The 17514-nt window shown below is 42.2% G+C and overlaps 1 protein-coding gene across 1 annotated transcript in view; it reads right to left on the reverse strand.

Moving 5' to 3' along the window:
- TADA2A (transcriptional adaptor 2A) overlaps positions 1-17316 on the reverse strand; it is a 24115-nt gene extending 6799 nt beyond the window's left edge. The window contains exons 1-10 of the mRNA XM_009881486.1: positions 17175-17316; positions 16276-16382; positions 15155-15214; positions 14423-14514; positions 12849-13006; positions 11298-11386; positions 10451-10523; positions 3993-4056; positions 2017-2060; positions 1372-1482 (exon numbers count right to left, since the gene is read on the reverse strand). Of these exons, the coding sequence (XP_009879788.1) occupies positions 1372-1482; positions 2017-2060; positions 3993-4056; positions 10451-10523; positions 11298-11386; positions 12849-13006; positions 14423-14514; positions 15155-15214; positions 16276-16382; positions 17175-17199 (823 nt within the window). The 5' untranslated portion in view covers positions 17200-17316. The remainder of the gene's footprint in view (positions 1-1371; positions 1483-2016; positions 2061-3992; positions 4057-10450; positions 10524-11297; positions 11387-12848; positions 13007-14422; positions 14515-15154; positions 15215-16275; positions 16383-17174) is intronic.
- Between the last annotated feature and the right edge of the window lie 198 nt (positions 17317-17514).

The following is a 17514-nucleotide window of genomic DNA, read 5'->3' on the forward strand; positions in this document are numbered from 1 at the left end:
AAATTCCACTGTTTCACCCCAAGAGTAAGCAGAAGGGAAACCCAGAAAACAAATGTGGGTCAGTGGGGGTGGCAGTGAACTGCGGCGTACGTTGCTATTTCTTATTTGTCTGCACAGCCCGGCTATGCAGCGTACGGACCCGCAGACAGAGTTAGCTCCCCGCACAAGCCTGTATCAGATCTCAAACTCACTGTGTCCTAATGCTCCTTGATCAGAGATTTAAGCTGGTTCCCAGCATATGTGTGCTTGGAAAAGTTATTTACTTTTCATGCTTTGACAGTTGCTTTGCCATATCCTGGACGAGGCAAATAACAGTAACGTTGGATATCTGGAAGGCGTTTCAATAGGTTTGAATAAACGCTCCATCCAGACTCCTTACAGCATCTAATATTGTCTTTGAACTATGATTTTCCTAACCGAACCTTCCAAAATTTTTCCTTGCAGACAACTCTTTTTCTGCAGTCAGTCAGATTAAATACCCGTGTTCCTTTTGCTCAGCGATATTCGCTGCCGATAGCTTTTATCAGCTGGCTTCCAGGCGGTGCTTAGTCTTACAGTGGGCAAGTCTGCGTGTCTCAAATTTGTTTACTCGCGCTGCTGAGGAGATCTGCACAATGCGGGTACTTGACTATCGGGTTTACTTGAGGACTGCGCTGTCACTACAACAACACAGGTAGGCTCAGGAGCAGCACTCGCATCGGGGACTCGTGATTTTGCAGGATCATACTTATGGTATTTCACATAGGGTGTCCTGAAAATACAGTCACAACTGTTTAAATGCTTTGTTCTTTCTAATGAGCACCAATTTTCCCCGTTGAAGTCAGAGGATTAAGCAGGATGTAATGACTCGTAGTGGAATTTGACTAAATGCATGCTATGATTATGCAGAAAGACTCGAGATGATTCGCTGATGGAACAATGCCTCTCCCTTTAAGGTAAGGCACGTAATGACAGCTGTACTGTATAATTATGTACACATACAATTCTTTCCAAGAAATCACAATTTGCTGCCAGATCCCAATTTCTCAATACAGACATAAATTTTAGGGATTTTGTTCTTGCAGTGACGTAGAGTCCCCGTAAATGAACAGTGGTCTTTTGATAGGAAAACACGACCTCTAACGCATGACCAGAACGTTCAGTCAACTGAGAAATCAAAGAACTCACATACAGTTTAGTAAAAAATCCCAACTTGCTGCTCATTTAATGTATCAAACCACAAATGTATTTGTTTTTCTGAGGTAGTTAGATGGGGGAGGAGGAGAAAAACAACCTCCTGGAGTGCTATATATTTAGGAAAGGTTGTAGGTGATGCAACCACTCATTATGCTTATTGAAGAACGTATATGCTAAAATCCTCAAACTACTCACGTGCGTGGCTCTCAATGAACTTATCATGCTCGACTGGTCCAAGAATTCGTGCAAATCGTCGCATTGTTTCGTAAAGGTCTTGAACCTCCTTTGGATATCGCCTTTCCAAAACTAGAGGGGGGAAAAAAGTGACACATATAATCACTACTACTGTGAGAATAAATTGAATGGAACCTGGACTGACTGCCAGTCTCCGTGAACTGCCCAAAGATCCAGATTTTGGTACATTTTTTGGCCATTTTGGTGTCACAACTACAAATCGATGAGTAAAAAGCAACAAAATTATATAGCCCTTAAGATTCCAAAAGCTTAAAGGATGATACTTAAATGTTGTTGGATCATTTCTTAGAATAGTGAGATGCACTTAAATGGCCAAGATTTCACCTTCACCCCTCTCCCTACTCCGCAGGGCCCGAAATGCTTCTGAAGAGCAATTCCGAGACAAAAACTAAACCACTGAGCTGGGAGTGGTTGGAACCAGCTGGTTGGAAACAGTCGGGGCAGGGAATCTGCTGGAATCCAGACCAGCTGAGTATGGTCCAGTATGAATAAACCACAGTGGTGCACTGGAAACAGTGAACGTGCGAAGTTTTGCTTCCCGAGTAGAGGCCACTTTAAAGGTAAGCAGTTACACCTGATACTCACTCTGAAATTTTCTGAGGTTGATTAGGCCGTGATCTCTTATAATTCTGTAATTGAAAGCAAAATTGTATTACTAAAAAGGCATTAACTCATGTATTACCTCATAAATACAAAGGTTTCAGAAGAAACTTTGATTTAGACCATCAGAAGGGCCTAAAACTAAACACGTATGACATTTCCCTAACCCTTGATCTGGTTAGCTGAGAAACACGGCGTAGTGATGCAACGCAGCTTTACTCGGGGGTAAATTTTGGGCAGCGGTGTGCACTAATCCAACTCTGACAGCACTGAGCACAAAGGGAGCTACAATCGCTTTAAAGGTTTGAAATGGCTTCTTTAGGCACAGATTTCGCATCTACAGAGTCTTGTAATGTATCCTTCCAAAACTGGAGTAAAGGAATGCCCCATGAAGCGTGATTTCCAGCTTCAGAGGGAGACAAAGGTCCTTCTACTAGCGCACGGGTGAGAGATGGACTGTAAATTCCACCCCTGGGAGCAGGATGAAGGGCTTTTCCCATGAGAGTTTAGATTTCAAAAAGAGGAAAATGATTTAGGTGACCCATGAGTTTGAAACGTTCCTGACAGGATCAGGGAAACGAGCAGAGTAAAAGGGTAGGTAAGAGATTTACACGCGCATGACAAATTCATTCTTGACAGGTTTCAGCAAACGTCATGTGGTCATTGCTATGTGGTGATTCAATAAACACCCGAATTTGCAAATGGTAAGAGATACTACAAAGTTGGGCTCGTCAAAGTCAAGTTGGAATTTGCTCTATAAAATCCATTACATTTTCTTTAGTGTGTATAAAAGAATATTCCTGTCCCACGGAGAGAAGATTTTACGAGAGTGACATCAACAGTTTTATGTAATTTTCCAGATTTTTTGTTCCATCCTGCTGTAGAAACTTCACAAAAACTGACACCGATTTGATTTATGTAACTGAGCCTTATGGCACTTCCTTTTAGTGTGACATGATTTATCATAATGGAAATTATACCCCATAAATATTTTTTTTTTATTTATGAGTTATAAAGAACCAGGTCAATACATATCAACTTTTACCTGTCATTTAGCAGAACTATGCTGTATTATGAGGAGAAGGAATAGAGGAATCTTACTCCAAATTACTAATTCTTCCAGCAGAAAGTAATACGGCAAGATATAATTTTAAATATTGAACGAAGTATTTGAAAGTTATAATAAAATTGAATTTAATGAATAGATTGAGTCATTCTAAAAAGCTGTCAAATGAACTGAATAAATTATTCAAACTCACGTCAGCAGTATAGTTATCTTCATTACACATTGTGGAAAAGTAACTTATGGATTACTAAGAATTAAAAATAATGATGCAAACCATTTCTATGGAGAAAGTGGGGGGTCTAGCAATGAGTCACAGACTGGCAGCTTTTTTTCCCTCCTGAAGTAGAAAGTGAATTATGTGTAGTCCACCAGCATTACACAGAACAGAGACGTGCCTCTTTTTTCTGGTTCCCAGATCCGTGACCGGTTTCCCAGGTGGGATTTCAGTTTCTCCTTCTGCAAAATGGCTCCGTGATCTCATCAGGTGCGCTAGAAGCTCAGTTATTTATGTATAACGGGATTTGGGCAAGTAATATGAAGAGCTCTGTGCACGTGACTCTCGTGCTAAAAAGGACCGGAAAACAGGCTTTTCACAACTAGTGACTTGGGTTGGAGAGTTTAAAGGAGAGTTATGGTGTGTGGAGGTCCTTTGCCAACCATGTGTACAAATAAGCATCAGGGTGTGTTAAGCTGTGTCTTCTGGGCTGGTGCCCAGAGGGAGAAGCACACATCCAAGATGAAGCCTGTCATGAAATCTCATAGCAGAAAGTCTCCATGCATGGGGATTGCCTGGAAGGGTGTTATAGGAAAGCAATTAAGTTTAGTGTTAGGACAACAACGGGGAACAAAACATGGTAATGAAGCAAAGGAACACAGTTATTGCTTGAAAACTCACTTTTTTCTTCTCTGTCTTTCCTTTAACCTGGAATGATAGATATCTACAACTGCAATCTTGAGAGCTGCAAAATAATTAAAAAAAAGATTACAGAATACAGAAGTAATCACCGCATTGGGCGTTTTCAAGCATTCCTGTTTATGGTAAGCTGAAATGGTCACTCTACGTTCTGTTTTAAAAATCCCAGGGGCAATTGTACAGGGGCATAAACTCACTAGAGGCTAACCTTCTGCAGACTACACATGGCACCTGTAGCTTCCCTTTGCTTACTCCTTCCAAACACATACGGAATGTATGCCTGTAAATATGAACCTGGGTAGATCCTGAGAACTCTCTTCCTCTTCCTTCTTGCACTGTTTTACTGTTGGCACTTATTTGTTCCTTTGTACATGCAACCATTAAGTACTCCGTCTCCTGAAAAGCAAATTTATTGGATTTGAGGACCTGAGGTACCATCTTTGGACAAAGGTTTCTTTGCATAGAACAAGGAGCTCCAAAAACCAGAAGGACACAGTTCTGAACTGTGAAGATTCAAAATAGCCTTTGCTACAGTTCTTAAAAACATCTACAGGATTTTAGCTTGTTAGCTTCTAAACTTCGCTGTCTGCCAGAAGAACAAAGAGAACAGTTCACGGCAATGTGAAGAAGCACAGGAAAAAGCCATGCTCATTAGAAATCATATCCTTTTCAAAATCAAATCTGGCTGCAGTCTGGCTGATCCACTCGGAGATCCTCCTGCTTCTTCTTCCTGTAACCATTAGGTTAATAAACTTTTTTGGTAAATTCTTGAAAGAAAAGATAAGGAGACACCTATCACCTTCCCCTTCCCTCATTTTGTTAAATAATGCAAAAAATTCTAGGTCATTAAATAAGCATAGAGCTGGCTGATTTCTCTGTTGGCTTTTTTTCCTTTACATTAATCACTTCAATATGCTCTCAGAGGGAAGAGGCTGAGACCTGACGGTGGGTTTGCAGTCTGTGGAGACAACGTGCAGCGCTCTCAAACTCAGCGAGCGCACGTCCCCTTTCAGCCCTCTGTGCCGTGCAATCGGGGGCGGCCCCAGTGCGACAGCATCCAGAACCCACTCCTCGGTCTGTAGTTACAAGAAAAAGAGCAAAATTGATACCGGCAGCTTACTGATTGCGCTCTCCAATAAATAATTAATAATGCAATTAAGAAAGCAGCGCGGTTATGCATCTATTTTAAAATAGGTATTTATATGTAAACACCAGGAAGCCCCCAGCCTCGGGGCGATTCATCTGTGCGGTCCCCTGGGGGATAAAATTTCTTAGAAACAGGGACAGCTAAAGCCCAAAGGCTGTGCCTATTCGCTCAGCGGCCAACAGTTGTGAGTTACGCTCGCTGAGCCTGTATTAGCAAAAGAATCTTCATTTTATACAAAATGGAACTGATGTTAATCTAGGAGCAAAAGATTCTGCATGAAGACAGGAGGGGTGGTACAATGTTCTTACTTCTTTCTGCAAATTCCTTGCAAAACCAGAGTGTTCAAGAATCGTTATGTGTTTTCGTAAAGAGTTTCCTAATTTAAGAACAAGCAGAGGTAGCGAATTCTCCTCCTTACTTAAATGTGGGGACAAGAAATTGGGAAGCGCAGCAAGTTAAACATGAATGAAATATATTACTAAGTGTTGGAATTGGTGCCAGTTTATGGAAAATATTTTTATATTTTTAAACCCTCTGCAAGCTAAGCTAACGTGTTATTTTCTGGGGTTTGTGTGGGCAGAACTTAATAAGTATATGCAGAAATTGCATTGGAGAACCTCTATAAATATCACAAGTAATTATGCACCTCTAACCATTGCATTTTGCTGCTTTCACCTGAGTGCACAATATTCTGAAAGAAATTATGATCAACTGGGGATGGGAAGGAACATTCACGAGAACAAATGAAGGGGAAAAAATGGAGCTTCTGCTTACAGAAAAATTAGTATTTGCTGCCACATGCACTTTTGGAGGGGCTTTTGTTTTTAATAGACATATTCACACAGGAACAGCCAATTACAAGATCTGGAATGCATGAATAACTCACACTACTATACTGTTACATGCTGCATTGAAATGAGAAAAGAGATGCTGTCCGAATGGAAATGATTTGCCTGTGCTTCTCCCCATGGATAACACCAGGGAGGCAGTTGTTTGTGCTGGTAACTTAAGATAATCCAAGCTGACGTCATGTTCGGAGTGTCCATTTTGGGAATGATAAGGCTCTTTGAGATGGTCAGGGTAGCTTGGAAGGATCCAGCGATAGGCAGAAATTCAAGGCTCCTTTCTCCATTCCAAAAAATCAAAATATTTTGGTTTCTCAAGAGTCCGTGTCCAAAATAGTTTCTTTGCTTTTCATTCCTCTTCAGGCTCGTCTGGTCTCCAAAAACTTTTGAACACTAATGAGTGAGACCTTTGTTTCACGCTAGCTAACCTCCGTTTGGCATGCGAGGCCCAAATAATGGGAAGAATGCAAACTAATCGAAGTAAACAGGCTGTGTATCCAGCGTGCGCCTCGGCTGGTACAAACTTAGTGGCCGCAATCCAAATTCGCCCTCCCTAGAGGAAAGCGGGACCCTGGGCAAACGGAGTCTCTGCCTTCCCAGCACGTCAGGAACTTCCACCAAAGGATAAACATCATGTAATATTTAGAAGGACATTGACTGCCTTCTATCTCATAATTTCAGTACTGTACAGCCAGAGTTGCAGCCTATTTCCACTCGCTTCTAAACTTGTGGTTTCAGCAATTACTTCCCAGTGTTAGAGGTAAAAATCATTTACATGAGAAGGAACGGGGAGAAAAAGCCTAGAAAAAGATAAATTACTGATGTTATAATTCAGGCTGATGAAAACTTGTAATTCATGAAATATTCAAGCGCTCTGGGCTGAATTAGATTTGTAACTAGTTGTTTCTGTTGATCCGTCCATTATGTTTTCTTTAACTGCAATACATATTTGCATGCCCTTATTATATTGCAAGTACTGAATAAAAGTTAACAGTTCAGTAAGTTATTGAAATATGAGTGATTTCATACAATTTCTACCACCTCACTAATGCCAAGAAGGGACTGAACAACGTCTGGGACCTGCTGTGTGGTGGGAGGAGCTGGTTTGTCAGAGGGTACCGGTTTCTGTGCTCCCCGTAAAAGGCTGCCTGGGAGTCTTTCCACCTTGTATTAAATTGCATTTTTCTTTCTTGTGGAAATACTGAGAACTTGTTTAGAGTGACACAGGAAAATACAACAGGGAAAATGCAATGATATCGGGAAACAGAGATCAAGAACTTTTTATAAAATGATTTTGACAAAATTTCAAGAAAAGGAGAGGGAAGAAGGGGGAATTCCATTCCAATGAAAGCATCATATATTCCTGAGTTAACGTGCGACCCAGACACTGCAGCGCTGATCTGTGACTCATGAAAGAGAGACCATAGAAATTATTCTGGTTGGTGTGTTCTCAGGGTCTAGCTTGAGTAACTTTCAGAAAATGGAATATAAAAGTAGTTTTTAAAAATCAATCTTGAACCTAGTGAGGTTTAATGCATGGCAGAAAAACAAACCAAGAAATTTTTTCACAAACCTGATACTTAATCTATGCTGCAAGACCCCATTTGGGCTTCTCTGGGCTAGAAAATGTGTTAAAACCCAGTTTTACATTTTTACCTTTAAAAAAAAAAAAAAGCTTGCCGTTTGGCCAGCAAAAATGTGTCTCGAGCAGGTGTGGAGGACAGCCACAGGGCTGCTTCTCAAGGACGTCTCTGTAAGATGTAGCACGGGCAGGGCCGGGGTAGAGGGGCACGCTGGGGCCGCTGCCTGGCAGCAGTGGGAGAGAGCGCGGGAGCCTGAGCCTCCGGGGCTGCCCCACAACCGTCCCTGCCTGCTAACTAGAAAGTAAAAAGGTTTCTGAACTCATCCAAACGCCCGTCCCTGCTTAGCTGTTTTCTACAGTATGAAATCCTACAATTAGGTTGCGAAATACTCTCAAGCAATCAAGCAAAGTCAGCATCCGAGACCTTTAAAACTGCAGGACAGGGAAGATGCAGCCCCTTCCTTTTTTGTGTTAACTTGGAGAAGGGAAAGATGTAATCGCAAAGTTTCTTTTAGAAAATAATTCCTTCTCTCCCCAAGATGTCTGATGTAAAAGAAAAACAGCTGGCGAGACCCTGAGACTTCATTCTTCGAGGCATTCTCTCTCTCTCGTGGGCAGGTCTAGGACAGCTGTGGGAAGGAAGCTGCCAGAGTCCCTGAGCTGAGAGATCGAAAATGTAGTTGGTCACGCTCCGTAACCTCTGCCAAACAGTTTTCACAGGGCAAATGCCTGACATCCCATACTAAATACTGAAGACAACTGAAGAATGGACTAGAGAACATCCAATGAAATTACCAGGCAAAAGATCTGACAGACAGAAGGAAGTATTTTTTCACACAGCGCATAATTAAATTGCAGAACTCCTAACTCAATTGTGGAACTCACTGCTACAGGATGTTATGGGGGCAGAAGTACACATATATATAGTTCTAACAGTAGTTAGCTACGTTCATGGAGGACAGGTCCTTTGGTCCAAATGGTCAGAACACAACCTATGGCTCAAGAAATCTCTGAACGTGTCACTGTAGGAAACGTGGAAGACACAGCAGGAAAAGCATCTGCCTGTACTTGCCTTTTCTTACGTTCTTCTCCTGTGCGTCTGCTCTGGGGTAGTAACAGGACAGGGAGATAGACAGACCAAAGGGTCCGGCCCTGCACAGCGCTATGATATGCTGAAGAGATGAGGAAAGCTGATTTTGCACTCAGATTGACAATTTAAACAGGAGGCCGGTAGGAGATAAATGGGTGAACTGCGCAGTGGGAGGAAGACAGTGCTGGTTAACCAACTTGAATGAATATTAAGCTATTAATGAACAGACCTAGGAGATTATTTTGCTTTTTCAGTTTACCAGGGCTCAGAATAGGACGTGGAAGCAAGAAAATATATCTAGTAATAGTAATACAAAGAAACAGTAGAGAGATGGCATGATGAATCCGTGACATGTCCACAAGCCAGTCCCCCTTTCAATAAACGTTAAAAGGGAAAAGAGACCGACATACGATTCTCATAACCTTTTTTTTTGAGCCAAGGGAGTTTGCTCTTAAAGCTCTGTGTACACTGCTAAATTTCAAACTGATGTTTTTAAGCTTGGGAAGTCTGTGTGTAGGTAACAGGATTTCTCTGTCTCCAAGGGATGCTAAGGCTTTAGCTTAGAACTGCCTGACATAGATGGGAGAATTCTGAAACATAAACTCAGTACTTTTAAACACCATCTGAACTTATAAATGTGGGGAAAAGTATGATCTTTTCTTCTCTATGGATTAAAATGTCATTTTAATAATTCCTGTTACTTGGTATTATTAAGGCAGCTTCGTTCACAGACACTCAGTAGCAGTAATTGGACTCATACAACAACCATCCTCTTCACAATAAAAAAGTAAGTTGTCACACACAGCTCATGCTACTGTAACTCAGCATGCATGGAGGGACTTTTTACAAGGGCATGTAGCGACAGGACGAGGGGGAATGGCTTCACTGGAAGAGGGGAGATTTAGATTAGACATAGGAAGAACTGTTTCCCTGTGGGGGTGGTGATCCCCTGGGGCAGGTTGCCCCGAGAAGCTGTGGCTGCCCCATCCCTGGAGGTGTTCAAGGCCAGGTTGGACGGGGCTTGGAGCAACCTGGGCTGGGGGGAGGTGGCCCTGCCCAGGGCAGGGGGTGGCACTGGATGGTCTTCAAGGTCCCTTCTAACCCAAACCATTCCGTGATTCTATGAATCTATGATCTTCTAAGAAACTAGATACAGTAAAGCAAAGGAGTATTAGCAATAGAGAACAAAGTGTTCCTTTTCCTGAATCGGAACAGAAGTTGCGCCTTGCTACAACGCTCACAAACATTATGTAAATGGAAAGAATATCTTTCAGCCAGGGAGGGGAAGTAATATCAAGGCGTCGATGTTTCTGGTTTTTAATAGGCCTGTAGGTCTGTTTCTTCAAACACTGATGTACTGCTGCACTGTACCTGTTTCCAGACAAATTGCTATCTCAGATAATTTGCTGCTGCTTAGCTAAACTTCCTCTAGAGTTTATACTGCATAAAACATCATTTGTGTCTTCCCCCCCCACTGGTGGGGACTGTTTGATTTCAGTCATGTTCTACTTTACAGCTGGCTACGGTTCAGTAGTGAGTGAAGTGCATTATTCTATATGTAATTACCATTTGTATGTCAGTTGATTAAGAGCTTTTAAAAGAGATTTGAAAGTGAGGACCACAGAAATGCCAGTGTTTAAATCCCAGCGCACGGATGTGAGATCATTAAAAATGTATGTTCAATTTTTAAAAAGCGTGCAGAGGAGACCGAATGAAATGCTGAGTAGGCACTCTGAAACACTGTTTTCAGACAACGTACAGAAATATGTGACTTACCATGCAAAATGTCTGAATCATCTTCTACAAAATCAATATCTCTCAAATCCCATTCAGCATAGTTGTCAAACTCCTGTTCAGAGGTGATTAATAACGTGTCATTAACTAGCACTAACAAGTTGGTATCAAGTTTCGGTACCCCTAGAAGTACTGAAAACAGATATTTACTCATACACAGTTGTACAAGGTTCCTTCCTTGAGCAACATACATCACAGGAGAGCTTTAACTAGGGAGCGGGTAACACGCACCCCCATGGCTGGAACTGGAACAGGATGCTGCGATAGGATAATGAGAATTAAGCAGGTAATCTCCCTGACTCCCACACTGTGCTGGAAATTCTGCTCAAACGTACAAAAACAAGCAGCCCCTATATGGCTGAATTCATTACTTCATGTACAGGAGCTTGTTTTGCAACAGGAATTGGGGCCCCGGGCCCACAGCTAAAAACACTGAAAACAATGCAGGTCTTTCAAGCCATCTTTGGATCAGGCTCCTATGCGTTTCTCTAAGGCGAATGAAACAGAAGCACGCTGAAGCTGACCCCTTTTGCTAAGCATCTAATTCACAACATCCAGCGCGCTTACGCAAGAGCCATTCATGGCTGGACATCTGGTGGCAGCAGCACCCCGCAGCCCCCGCGCACCCGCACTGGCCGGCGGCTTCCCGGGCTTCCAGCGCCACCTCTGCAATTAAATCCCTGCTTTAATCACTCTGTCCTGTCCTCTCTTCTCATGTTTTTTATAAGAAGGGGCAAACAAGGGGCAGGGGTAGGGGCAAACAAGCACGCGTTTGCCGATCTTGCGTTCAGTAGCGAATTGAAAATAATGGGAGAGGAGAGAGTCTTACCTCGACAAAGTCAGCTCTCGCTGGCATGTACCCAGCCATATCCCTGGAGAGCAGGGAATCGAAAGTAGGCCGGGGGGGATCATCAGCAGCTGAAAAAATAAAGGGTTTTAGTTGTTGTGTAGGGCTTGGCTTTTTTTTTTTTTTTTTTTTTTAAACGATCTGTAAATAGGTGTTTCTTTTGCAGGAGAAGTGGGAATAATTAGTTGAAGAAAAACACCCTGATCGGGCTTTTATTCAGCATTATAGTCAGAAAAAGACCAAGTTCACCCAGAGAAAAATGCAGTAATCTGAGATCTTCATAGTATTCTCAAAAGTCAAACACAGAAATTCAAGGTAATAAATAGGTTATAAAATGTAAACTCTACATTTCAGAGCTCAGCATCCTGCCGGTAAACCTCGGCGGATCACTGGGTCTCAGCACGCAAGTTCTTTTAGTTAATAGCAACAGGGGTGTTAAATCTGCCATCTTCTGGGTGCCGTTTACAGAGAGCTGCAATTAAAGCTATACAACTCTGAATTTTTACAGCGCTTCCCAGCTGAGGCACTCGGTGTTTCACAGACAATAACGGACCGAGGCTCACAACACACTTGTGAAGGAGCTAAGCGTTATAAGTCCCATGCTGCAGCTAAAGCAAGCTGAGGCACGGAGAATTTGTCTTGGCCCGGGTCACGTAAAAAAAAAATCAATGACAGCCAGGGACAGAACCAAAATTGTCCAGTTCCTACCGCTTTAGCTCTAACCACTTTATCGTGAAATCTAAACCTCCAGACACCAAGCAATCTTTTCACCCAGCCATTCTGGGGAGCTCTCTAATGGAACAGCCGATAGACTGGGGGAATGTGAAAGATGTTAAATTTAAGGAAAACTGAAAATGTGTTAAATTGCTGAAATTTTACACAGACTTTTAAGAAGGCGGTTTTAAAGAGAGAGGTGTGAAATCAGCATAATTTAAAGGGAATGATTTTATGACAAATCACATCAGCAGTGAGCCCCAGTACACAGTAGATAATCAGATGAAACGTTTTAGAGGTCGCAATCCCTTCTCAGTTAACATCGCTGCGCAGGGTCTGGACAAGAAAAGTAACCACCCAGCATCAGGGGGGGAACTCTCGTGGTATTTACTGTGAAGAACATGCTGTTACATCGCGCCACGTGTGAAGCAGCTTTGAGGTAGCTTATCCTTTAAATGAATATGCGTCTCCAGGCTTTTGCTGTGGTGATTTCTGTGAGTGACCATTTCCCCTGGCTGCGTGGGAACTTCTGGTTCTGAGAACGTGATGTTTATATCAGACCACTCTGTTCCCTCCTTTCTCCCACTGAACTGGCAGTCTTGTCTATTTGATACACCAATGATTTAATACAGAGTGAGGAAAACCCTACTACGAACATTAGTCAAGTTAGCCATCGGAGCAAGCTCTCCTTTTTGGGAATGAAAGCAAACGGCATGTGCGGTGTGTGCCTTTCTCCAAAGGCTGCTCATTCCAGTCTGGGAAGAGCAGAGACCTTGCGGGGAAGCTCCCTGCGTGTGCTGGTGGGCAGGGGATACTCACGGTGGAAAGGAATGGCTGTTTCGTTCTGCTGCGCCTCCTCCGCCTGCTTCAGGTTCAGTAGCGTAGACGCAAACAAGGGGTTGTTGATAAAGTGTTTCATATAATGTTTCTCACACTCCTCCTTGGATTTCGTACACATCTGGTTGGCTACGTCCTGCCTGAAGTGGGGAGAGGGAGAGGCTTAACATGAAGAATACAGAAATGTTGCCGCTTTTTTTCTTTCTCTAGTGGGAAAAGATAATTTTGGACAGGAGATTGATCACATGGTGTGCAGAGAACTGACCTGTGACAACGTCTGAATTCACATTTTGCGTACAATCACTGAGCCAATACTTGGTTGACACAGGGCTAGGGAGCGCTTTTTTTGGTGGTCACAAGTAATGCAATGCACTGTCTTTACATGGGAAACTCCCAGGCTGACAGAACATACCAAATCTTTTATATGCTTGAAATTTATTATTATTATTTGAGAGCTTTTTATACATTTTACTAACTCCACGTAATGGTAAATTTTAAATCTGGAATTGCATTCTGCTTCTCAAGTTTCTCTTGTGATTTTAACTGGACAGCGGTTTCCCCATTCATTTAGTGATGTTAAAACAAGGGTTTTTTTAAACACTGAAATGGTTGTACAAAACAATCTTTGCCAAACTTTCCTGGAAAAGTGGTTGACTAGAAACGTGGAGTATTTTGTCTCAATAAAATGGCTGTGTAAGTTGAGCACTAAAAAAAAAATATCCACCAGCAGCAATGATTTTAATTTCTGTTAAAGTAAAAACTGGATGCAAGGGATTCCAGGAAGAAAAGTCAGTTTTTCCTTTATTTGGTAAAGGCTGAGAAAAGCCAAGTGTTTCAGGAAAAAGTTAAGATTACTTGTAGTGCTAAGTAGGGCAAAGCGTACTAGACAGCACGCTTGCAGAACATAACTGCAACCAGTTTTCAGTCTTAATTATGACAGCAACATACACATAAGAACTCACAGTTCTGTTTCAGTGAAGTCTGGAGTTCTATACTTTTAATAAGCTATTTTTTCATGAAGAGAGATAACTCATGACTACAGAGCTCCTTTCTTTACAAATGTATAAAAATCCTGTAGCAACTACAGAAATTAATGTAAAAATATTAAATATTTCCAGTGCTCTATCCTAAATATGAGAGAGAAGCAGGAAACCTCCAGAAATAACAATACCTAGCTAATCAACTCTAAGCAAACGGAAACCACACAAGATAAGAAATTCTGTAGTTGTTTTTTACATAGGAGTAAATCTTGTGCAATAGTTGAGCTCCTTCAAAACCTAGTGACTTTAATGCAAACTGAGGGAACTTTGTACTTCACTGGAGATGCCCTGCATCTCACAAGAAGCCTTTAACAATTTCCTTGTATAGCTAACAGCAAATTTGAAAACAGAATCTGCTACACCAGTCTTCCACTTTAGCTGCTAAATTAGAGTCTCGCCCACGGTAAGTCACTGAACATCAAATGTGCACTGATGTATTCAACAGTAAGATCCAGTGAAATGAAAGAAAAAACTACCCATCACTCACTGAGGTTGGCTGAACCACTAAATTCTCACCAGTTTCCAAATCCACAGTCCATCACAGCTTCTAGGAGAGCCATTTCTTCTTGAGCTGTCCAGTTAGGATCCAAGACAGGGAAATCGGAAGTCTAGAGAAGAAAAAAGCAAATCAAACCGCTGTGATCCTCTGTTATAATCCACCACATGAAGAGCAAAGAAGTTCTAAATTACAGGGCAACATGGTATATAATACCGGCAGTTTTAAACTTTTACTGTGTCCCATGAAACCCGATCAAATAATTGCCGAATTATTTAGGCAACTGGGTGGGTCATCAACTACAGTAAAAAACAGTTTGTAGCTACAGATCTTCTGAATATACTGTTACCTGTTGCATCTACCAGCTGTAATTCAACAATGTGATGCTATGAAACACAGTAAAAATTACTGCAGATTTTTTAAATGACTAATTGCGGGGAAGAAAAAACAAGAATAGAGAACCAGAAGTTGATTCACGTGGTTAAAGAACTGGAAGCCTGGTGGGACGCACTGTGCTATCGAGGCACAATAAAAAAACGTAGCTTTAAAAGTCTCCACTCTTCCATTATGTTCCAGGTGGGTTTTCCTTTGTTTTCAAGGAAGATGTTTTCTTTTTTAAATAGTTCTAAACCTCTGAATCAAAGAATTGTATCACTTTGCTTTTCAACGTAGTATTAGTAAGCAAGGGTCTAACTCCTGGGAAGTTATGAGAGCTCAAAATTGAGTAGGTGTTATCTAAAAGGAGTATTTACCATTATCTCATAAGTATGATCGCTTTGATGTTTCTTGTATTCAAATCCTCGTGTGAAACACTGTAGAACAAAAGATTAGCATTATGTTAGTCTCTTCCTTCTGCCCTGAAAACATTTTAACTTGTCCCTTTTTTCCTTTTATTCTCTGACCACCGGCTACACCCCGATATGCTGAAAAATACACCCAATTTTTCTGATTTCATTTTAGAAAAAACATCAAATGGTAGAAAAATCTTTGTCTTTGCACCAAGACGTAACTCCTGTGAATTGACATACTTTTTTGTTAAGTATTTATGCCAAAGTGAGGCAGGCGAAAGAAGCTTCGTGCTACGTTCTGAAGTCGATGGTTCCAGGAAGAGAGCAGAACATTTCTTAAGTATTGAAAACACAGTTTTCCTTTCGTCTTGGTTTTCTGTTTAAAAAGCCCCAGCATGGTTTGCAGCTATTTTCAACAGTTATATTTCTGTTTTTTTAAGTACAGGTAAATGAACAAAAATATACCCAATATAGAAAATACGATTTTGTGTATGTTGTACCTATCTGAGCACAAGGCTACGCTCCTTTTTCAGTTTGAGAGGTTATTGCCATTTTTTAATTGTAAATAATGCAAACTTATTTACTAATTAAAACTAGCAGTACTTTCTGTGGTTATCAGATCATGAACAATTTTTAAAGAACTATATCTGTCCACAAACAATTACTGCCAATATTGCAAACTTTCCCCAAATTTTCTTTTCCCTCCCAAATGGGAGAGAAAAAACGACGTGGGGTGACAGGGAAAGGGTGTTTCTTGATGGCTTTTCTTTTCCATGCCACAAAGAACAACAGAAAGGATACCTCTCTGGACAGGCAGCGGCATGCTCCGTTACGCAGCCAGGCTGACCGCGTGTCTTTAGATAGCTTTGGCTGCCCTCACAAAGATCTCCTTCAGCTGCTCATGCCTCAGTTCCTCAGCCTCCAACATTTTCTTTGTCGCTTCCCTGTCCCTGAGCAAATAAGTGTGTTGATACAAGTTTGCAGAGACCAGTTATTAATGTGTTTATGGAACAGCTTGGCACCGGACAGGCCTTTGATGACTTTCTCGAAGAAATGAATGCCTTTGCTTTTATCCTTGCACTCACCTGCAAACACAGGAGGAAGGGAGGAGGCCCACACTCCGCACACTTAACGTAGGGCTCCGTGAGGTACGAAGAGCAACCTCGGCATGGAGGCTTATCAAAAGGGTCATCTGTGAAGCCAAAAGTAAATCTCATGCAATGCAAACAAGGCACTGTTTTTGCAATCACCTAAATCACTCATGCCCAGTAATTTTAAGTGAACTCAACTGTATATAACCCCTTTCCTACTGCATCTTCTCCAAATATCTGTTAGAAGTTCCGTGTTCAGCTAGAGATGTAAGACAGATTTGGCACTGCGTCTCCGCTAGACCTGATGCACTGAGGTACACTGATACCTGATAAACCGAAACTTGTGCAAAGCAGTCAAAGGAAAACCTTCTCTGCTGCAGCCTCATGGTACAACTCAGCAGTGATGCCAGGAGCTGCGCGAGCTGGCGGATTGCATCCACTGCCCACACTCGTGTTCTGCACCGCAGGCCAGACCCGAGGCCGTATTTGTGGAGAATACTGCAAAGAGAGCTGCCGTCTCCCATCCATCCACCTCAAATCCGACTCGTAAAGCGTATTGCTGTGGTTGCAAAGGCACCAACGAGATTGTTCTGTAACCCGTCCAAGCCTCAGACTCTGCTCGGATTGCTGAAGTCCTCAAAATAAATAGACTGTCAAGTTATAAGCCACGTTTTTTCCAAGAAAATGGATTAGAACTAGCCCAACTATAAAGATAGAAAAGAAGATCTGAATTCCCACTGAATCACTCATGTACTCGTGCTCTTGAGAATTTGATCAAAGAAGTGACCCTGTGGACCAAATACTGCGAGTTTTCTTGTCTCCCTCCCCCAGATGGCTGCTAATGTCTTTTAACAATAGCAAACACTTTCCAAATGTCATCTTACGGTACTTACTACCGAAGGAGGCCAGACGCTCCATTCCTCCCCCTCGGTGGTGTTCTTGCTCCTCTGAGTAAAGCCCGTCTTGCCTAAAAGCCCGCAGCGTAAGCCTTGCCCCAACCAGGGTGTCCAAAACGGGTGTTCTCTGCCTGCGGACGTCTCTCCCGCAGCCCTCGCAGATGAGGTCCTCCCACAGTGTCCTGGACACAAAAGCAAAAGGGCTGTCAGCAGCCTTCCTAACAGGCACCATCTGACATGGCTGAGTGTCTGTTTTCTGCGTATGAGAAGAAATCAAATGCAGAGAGAGGGGACAGAGCGTAAGAGATGTGAGGTGATGGGGGTATCAGCCAGTCCC

Source organism: Charadrius vociferus, unplaced genomic scaffold (assembly GCF_000708025.1).
Source record: "Charadrius vociferus isolate BGI_N301 unplaced genomic scaffold, ASM70802v2 scaffold323, whole genome shotgun sequence".
NCBI lineage: Eukaryota > Metazoa > Chordata > Aves > Charadriiformes > Charadriidae > Charadrius > Charadrius vociferus.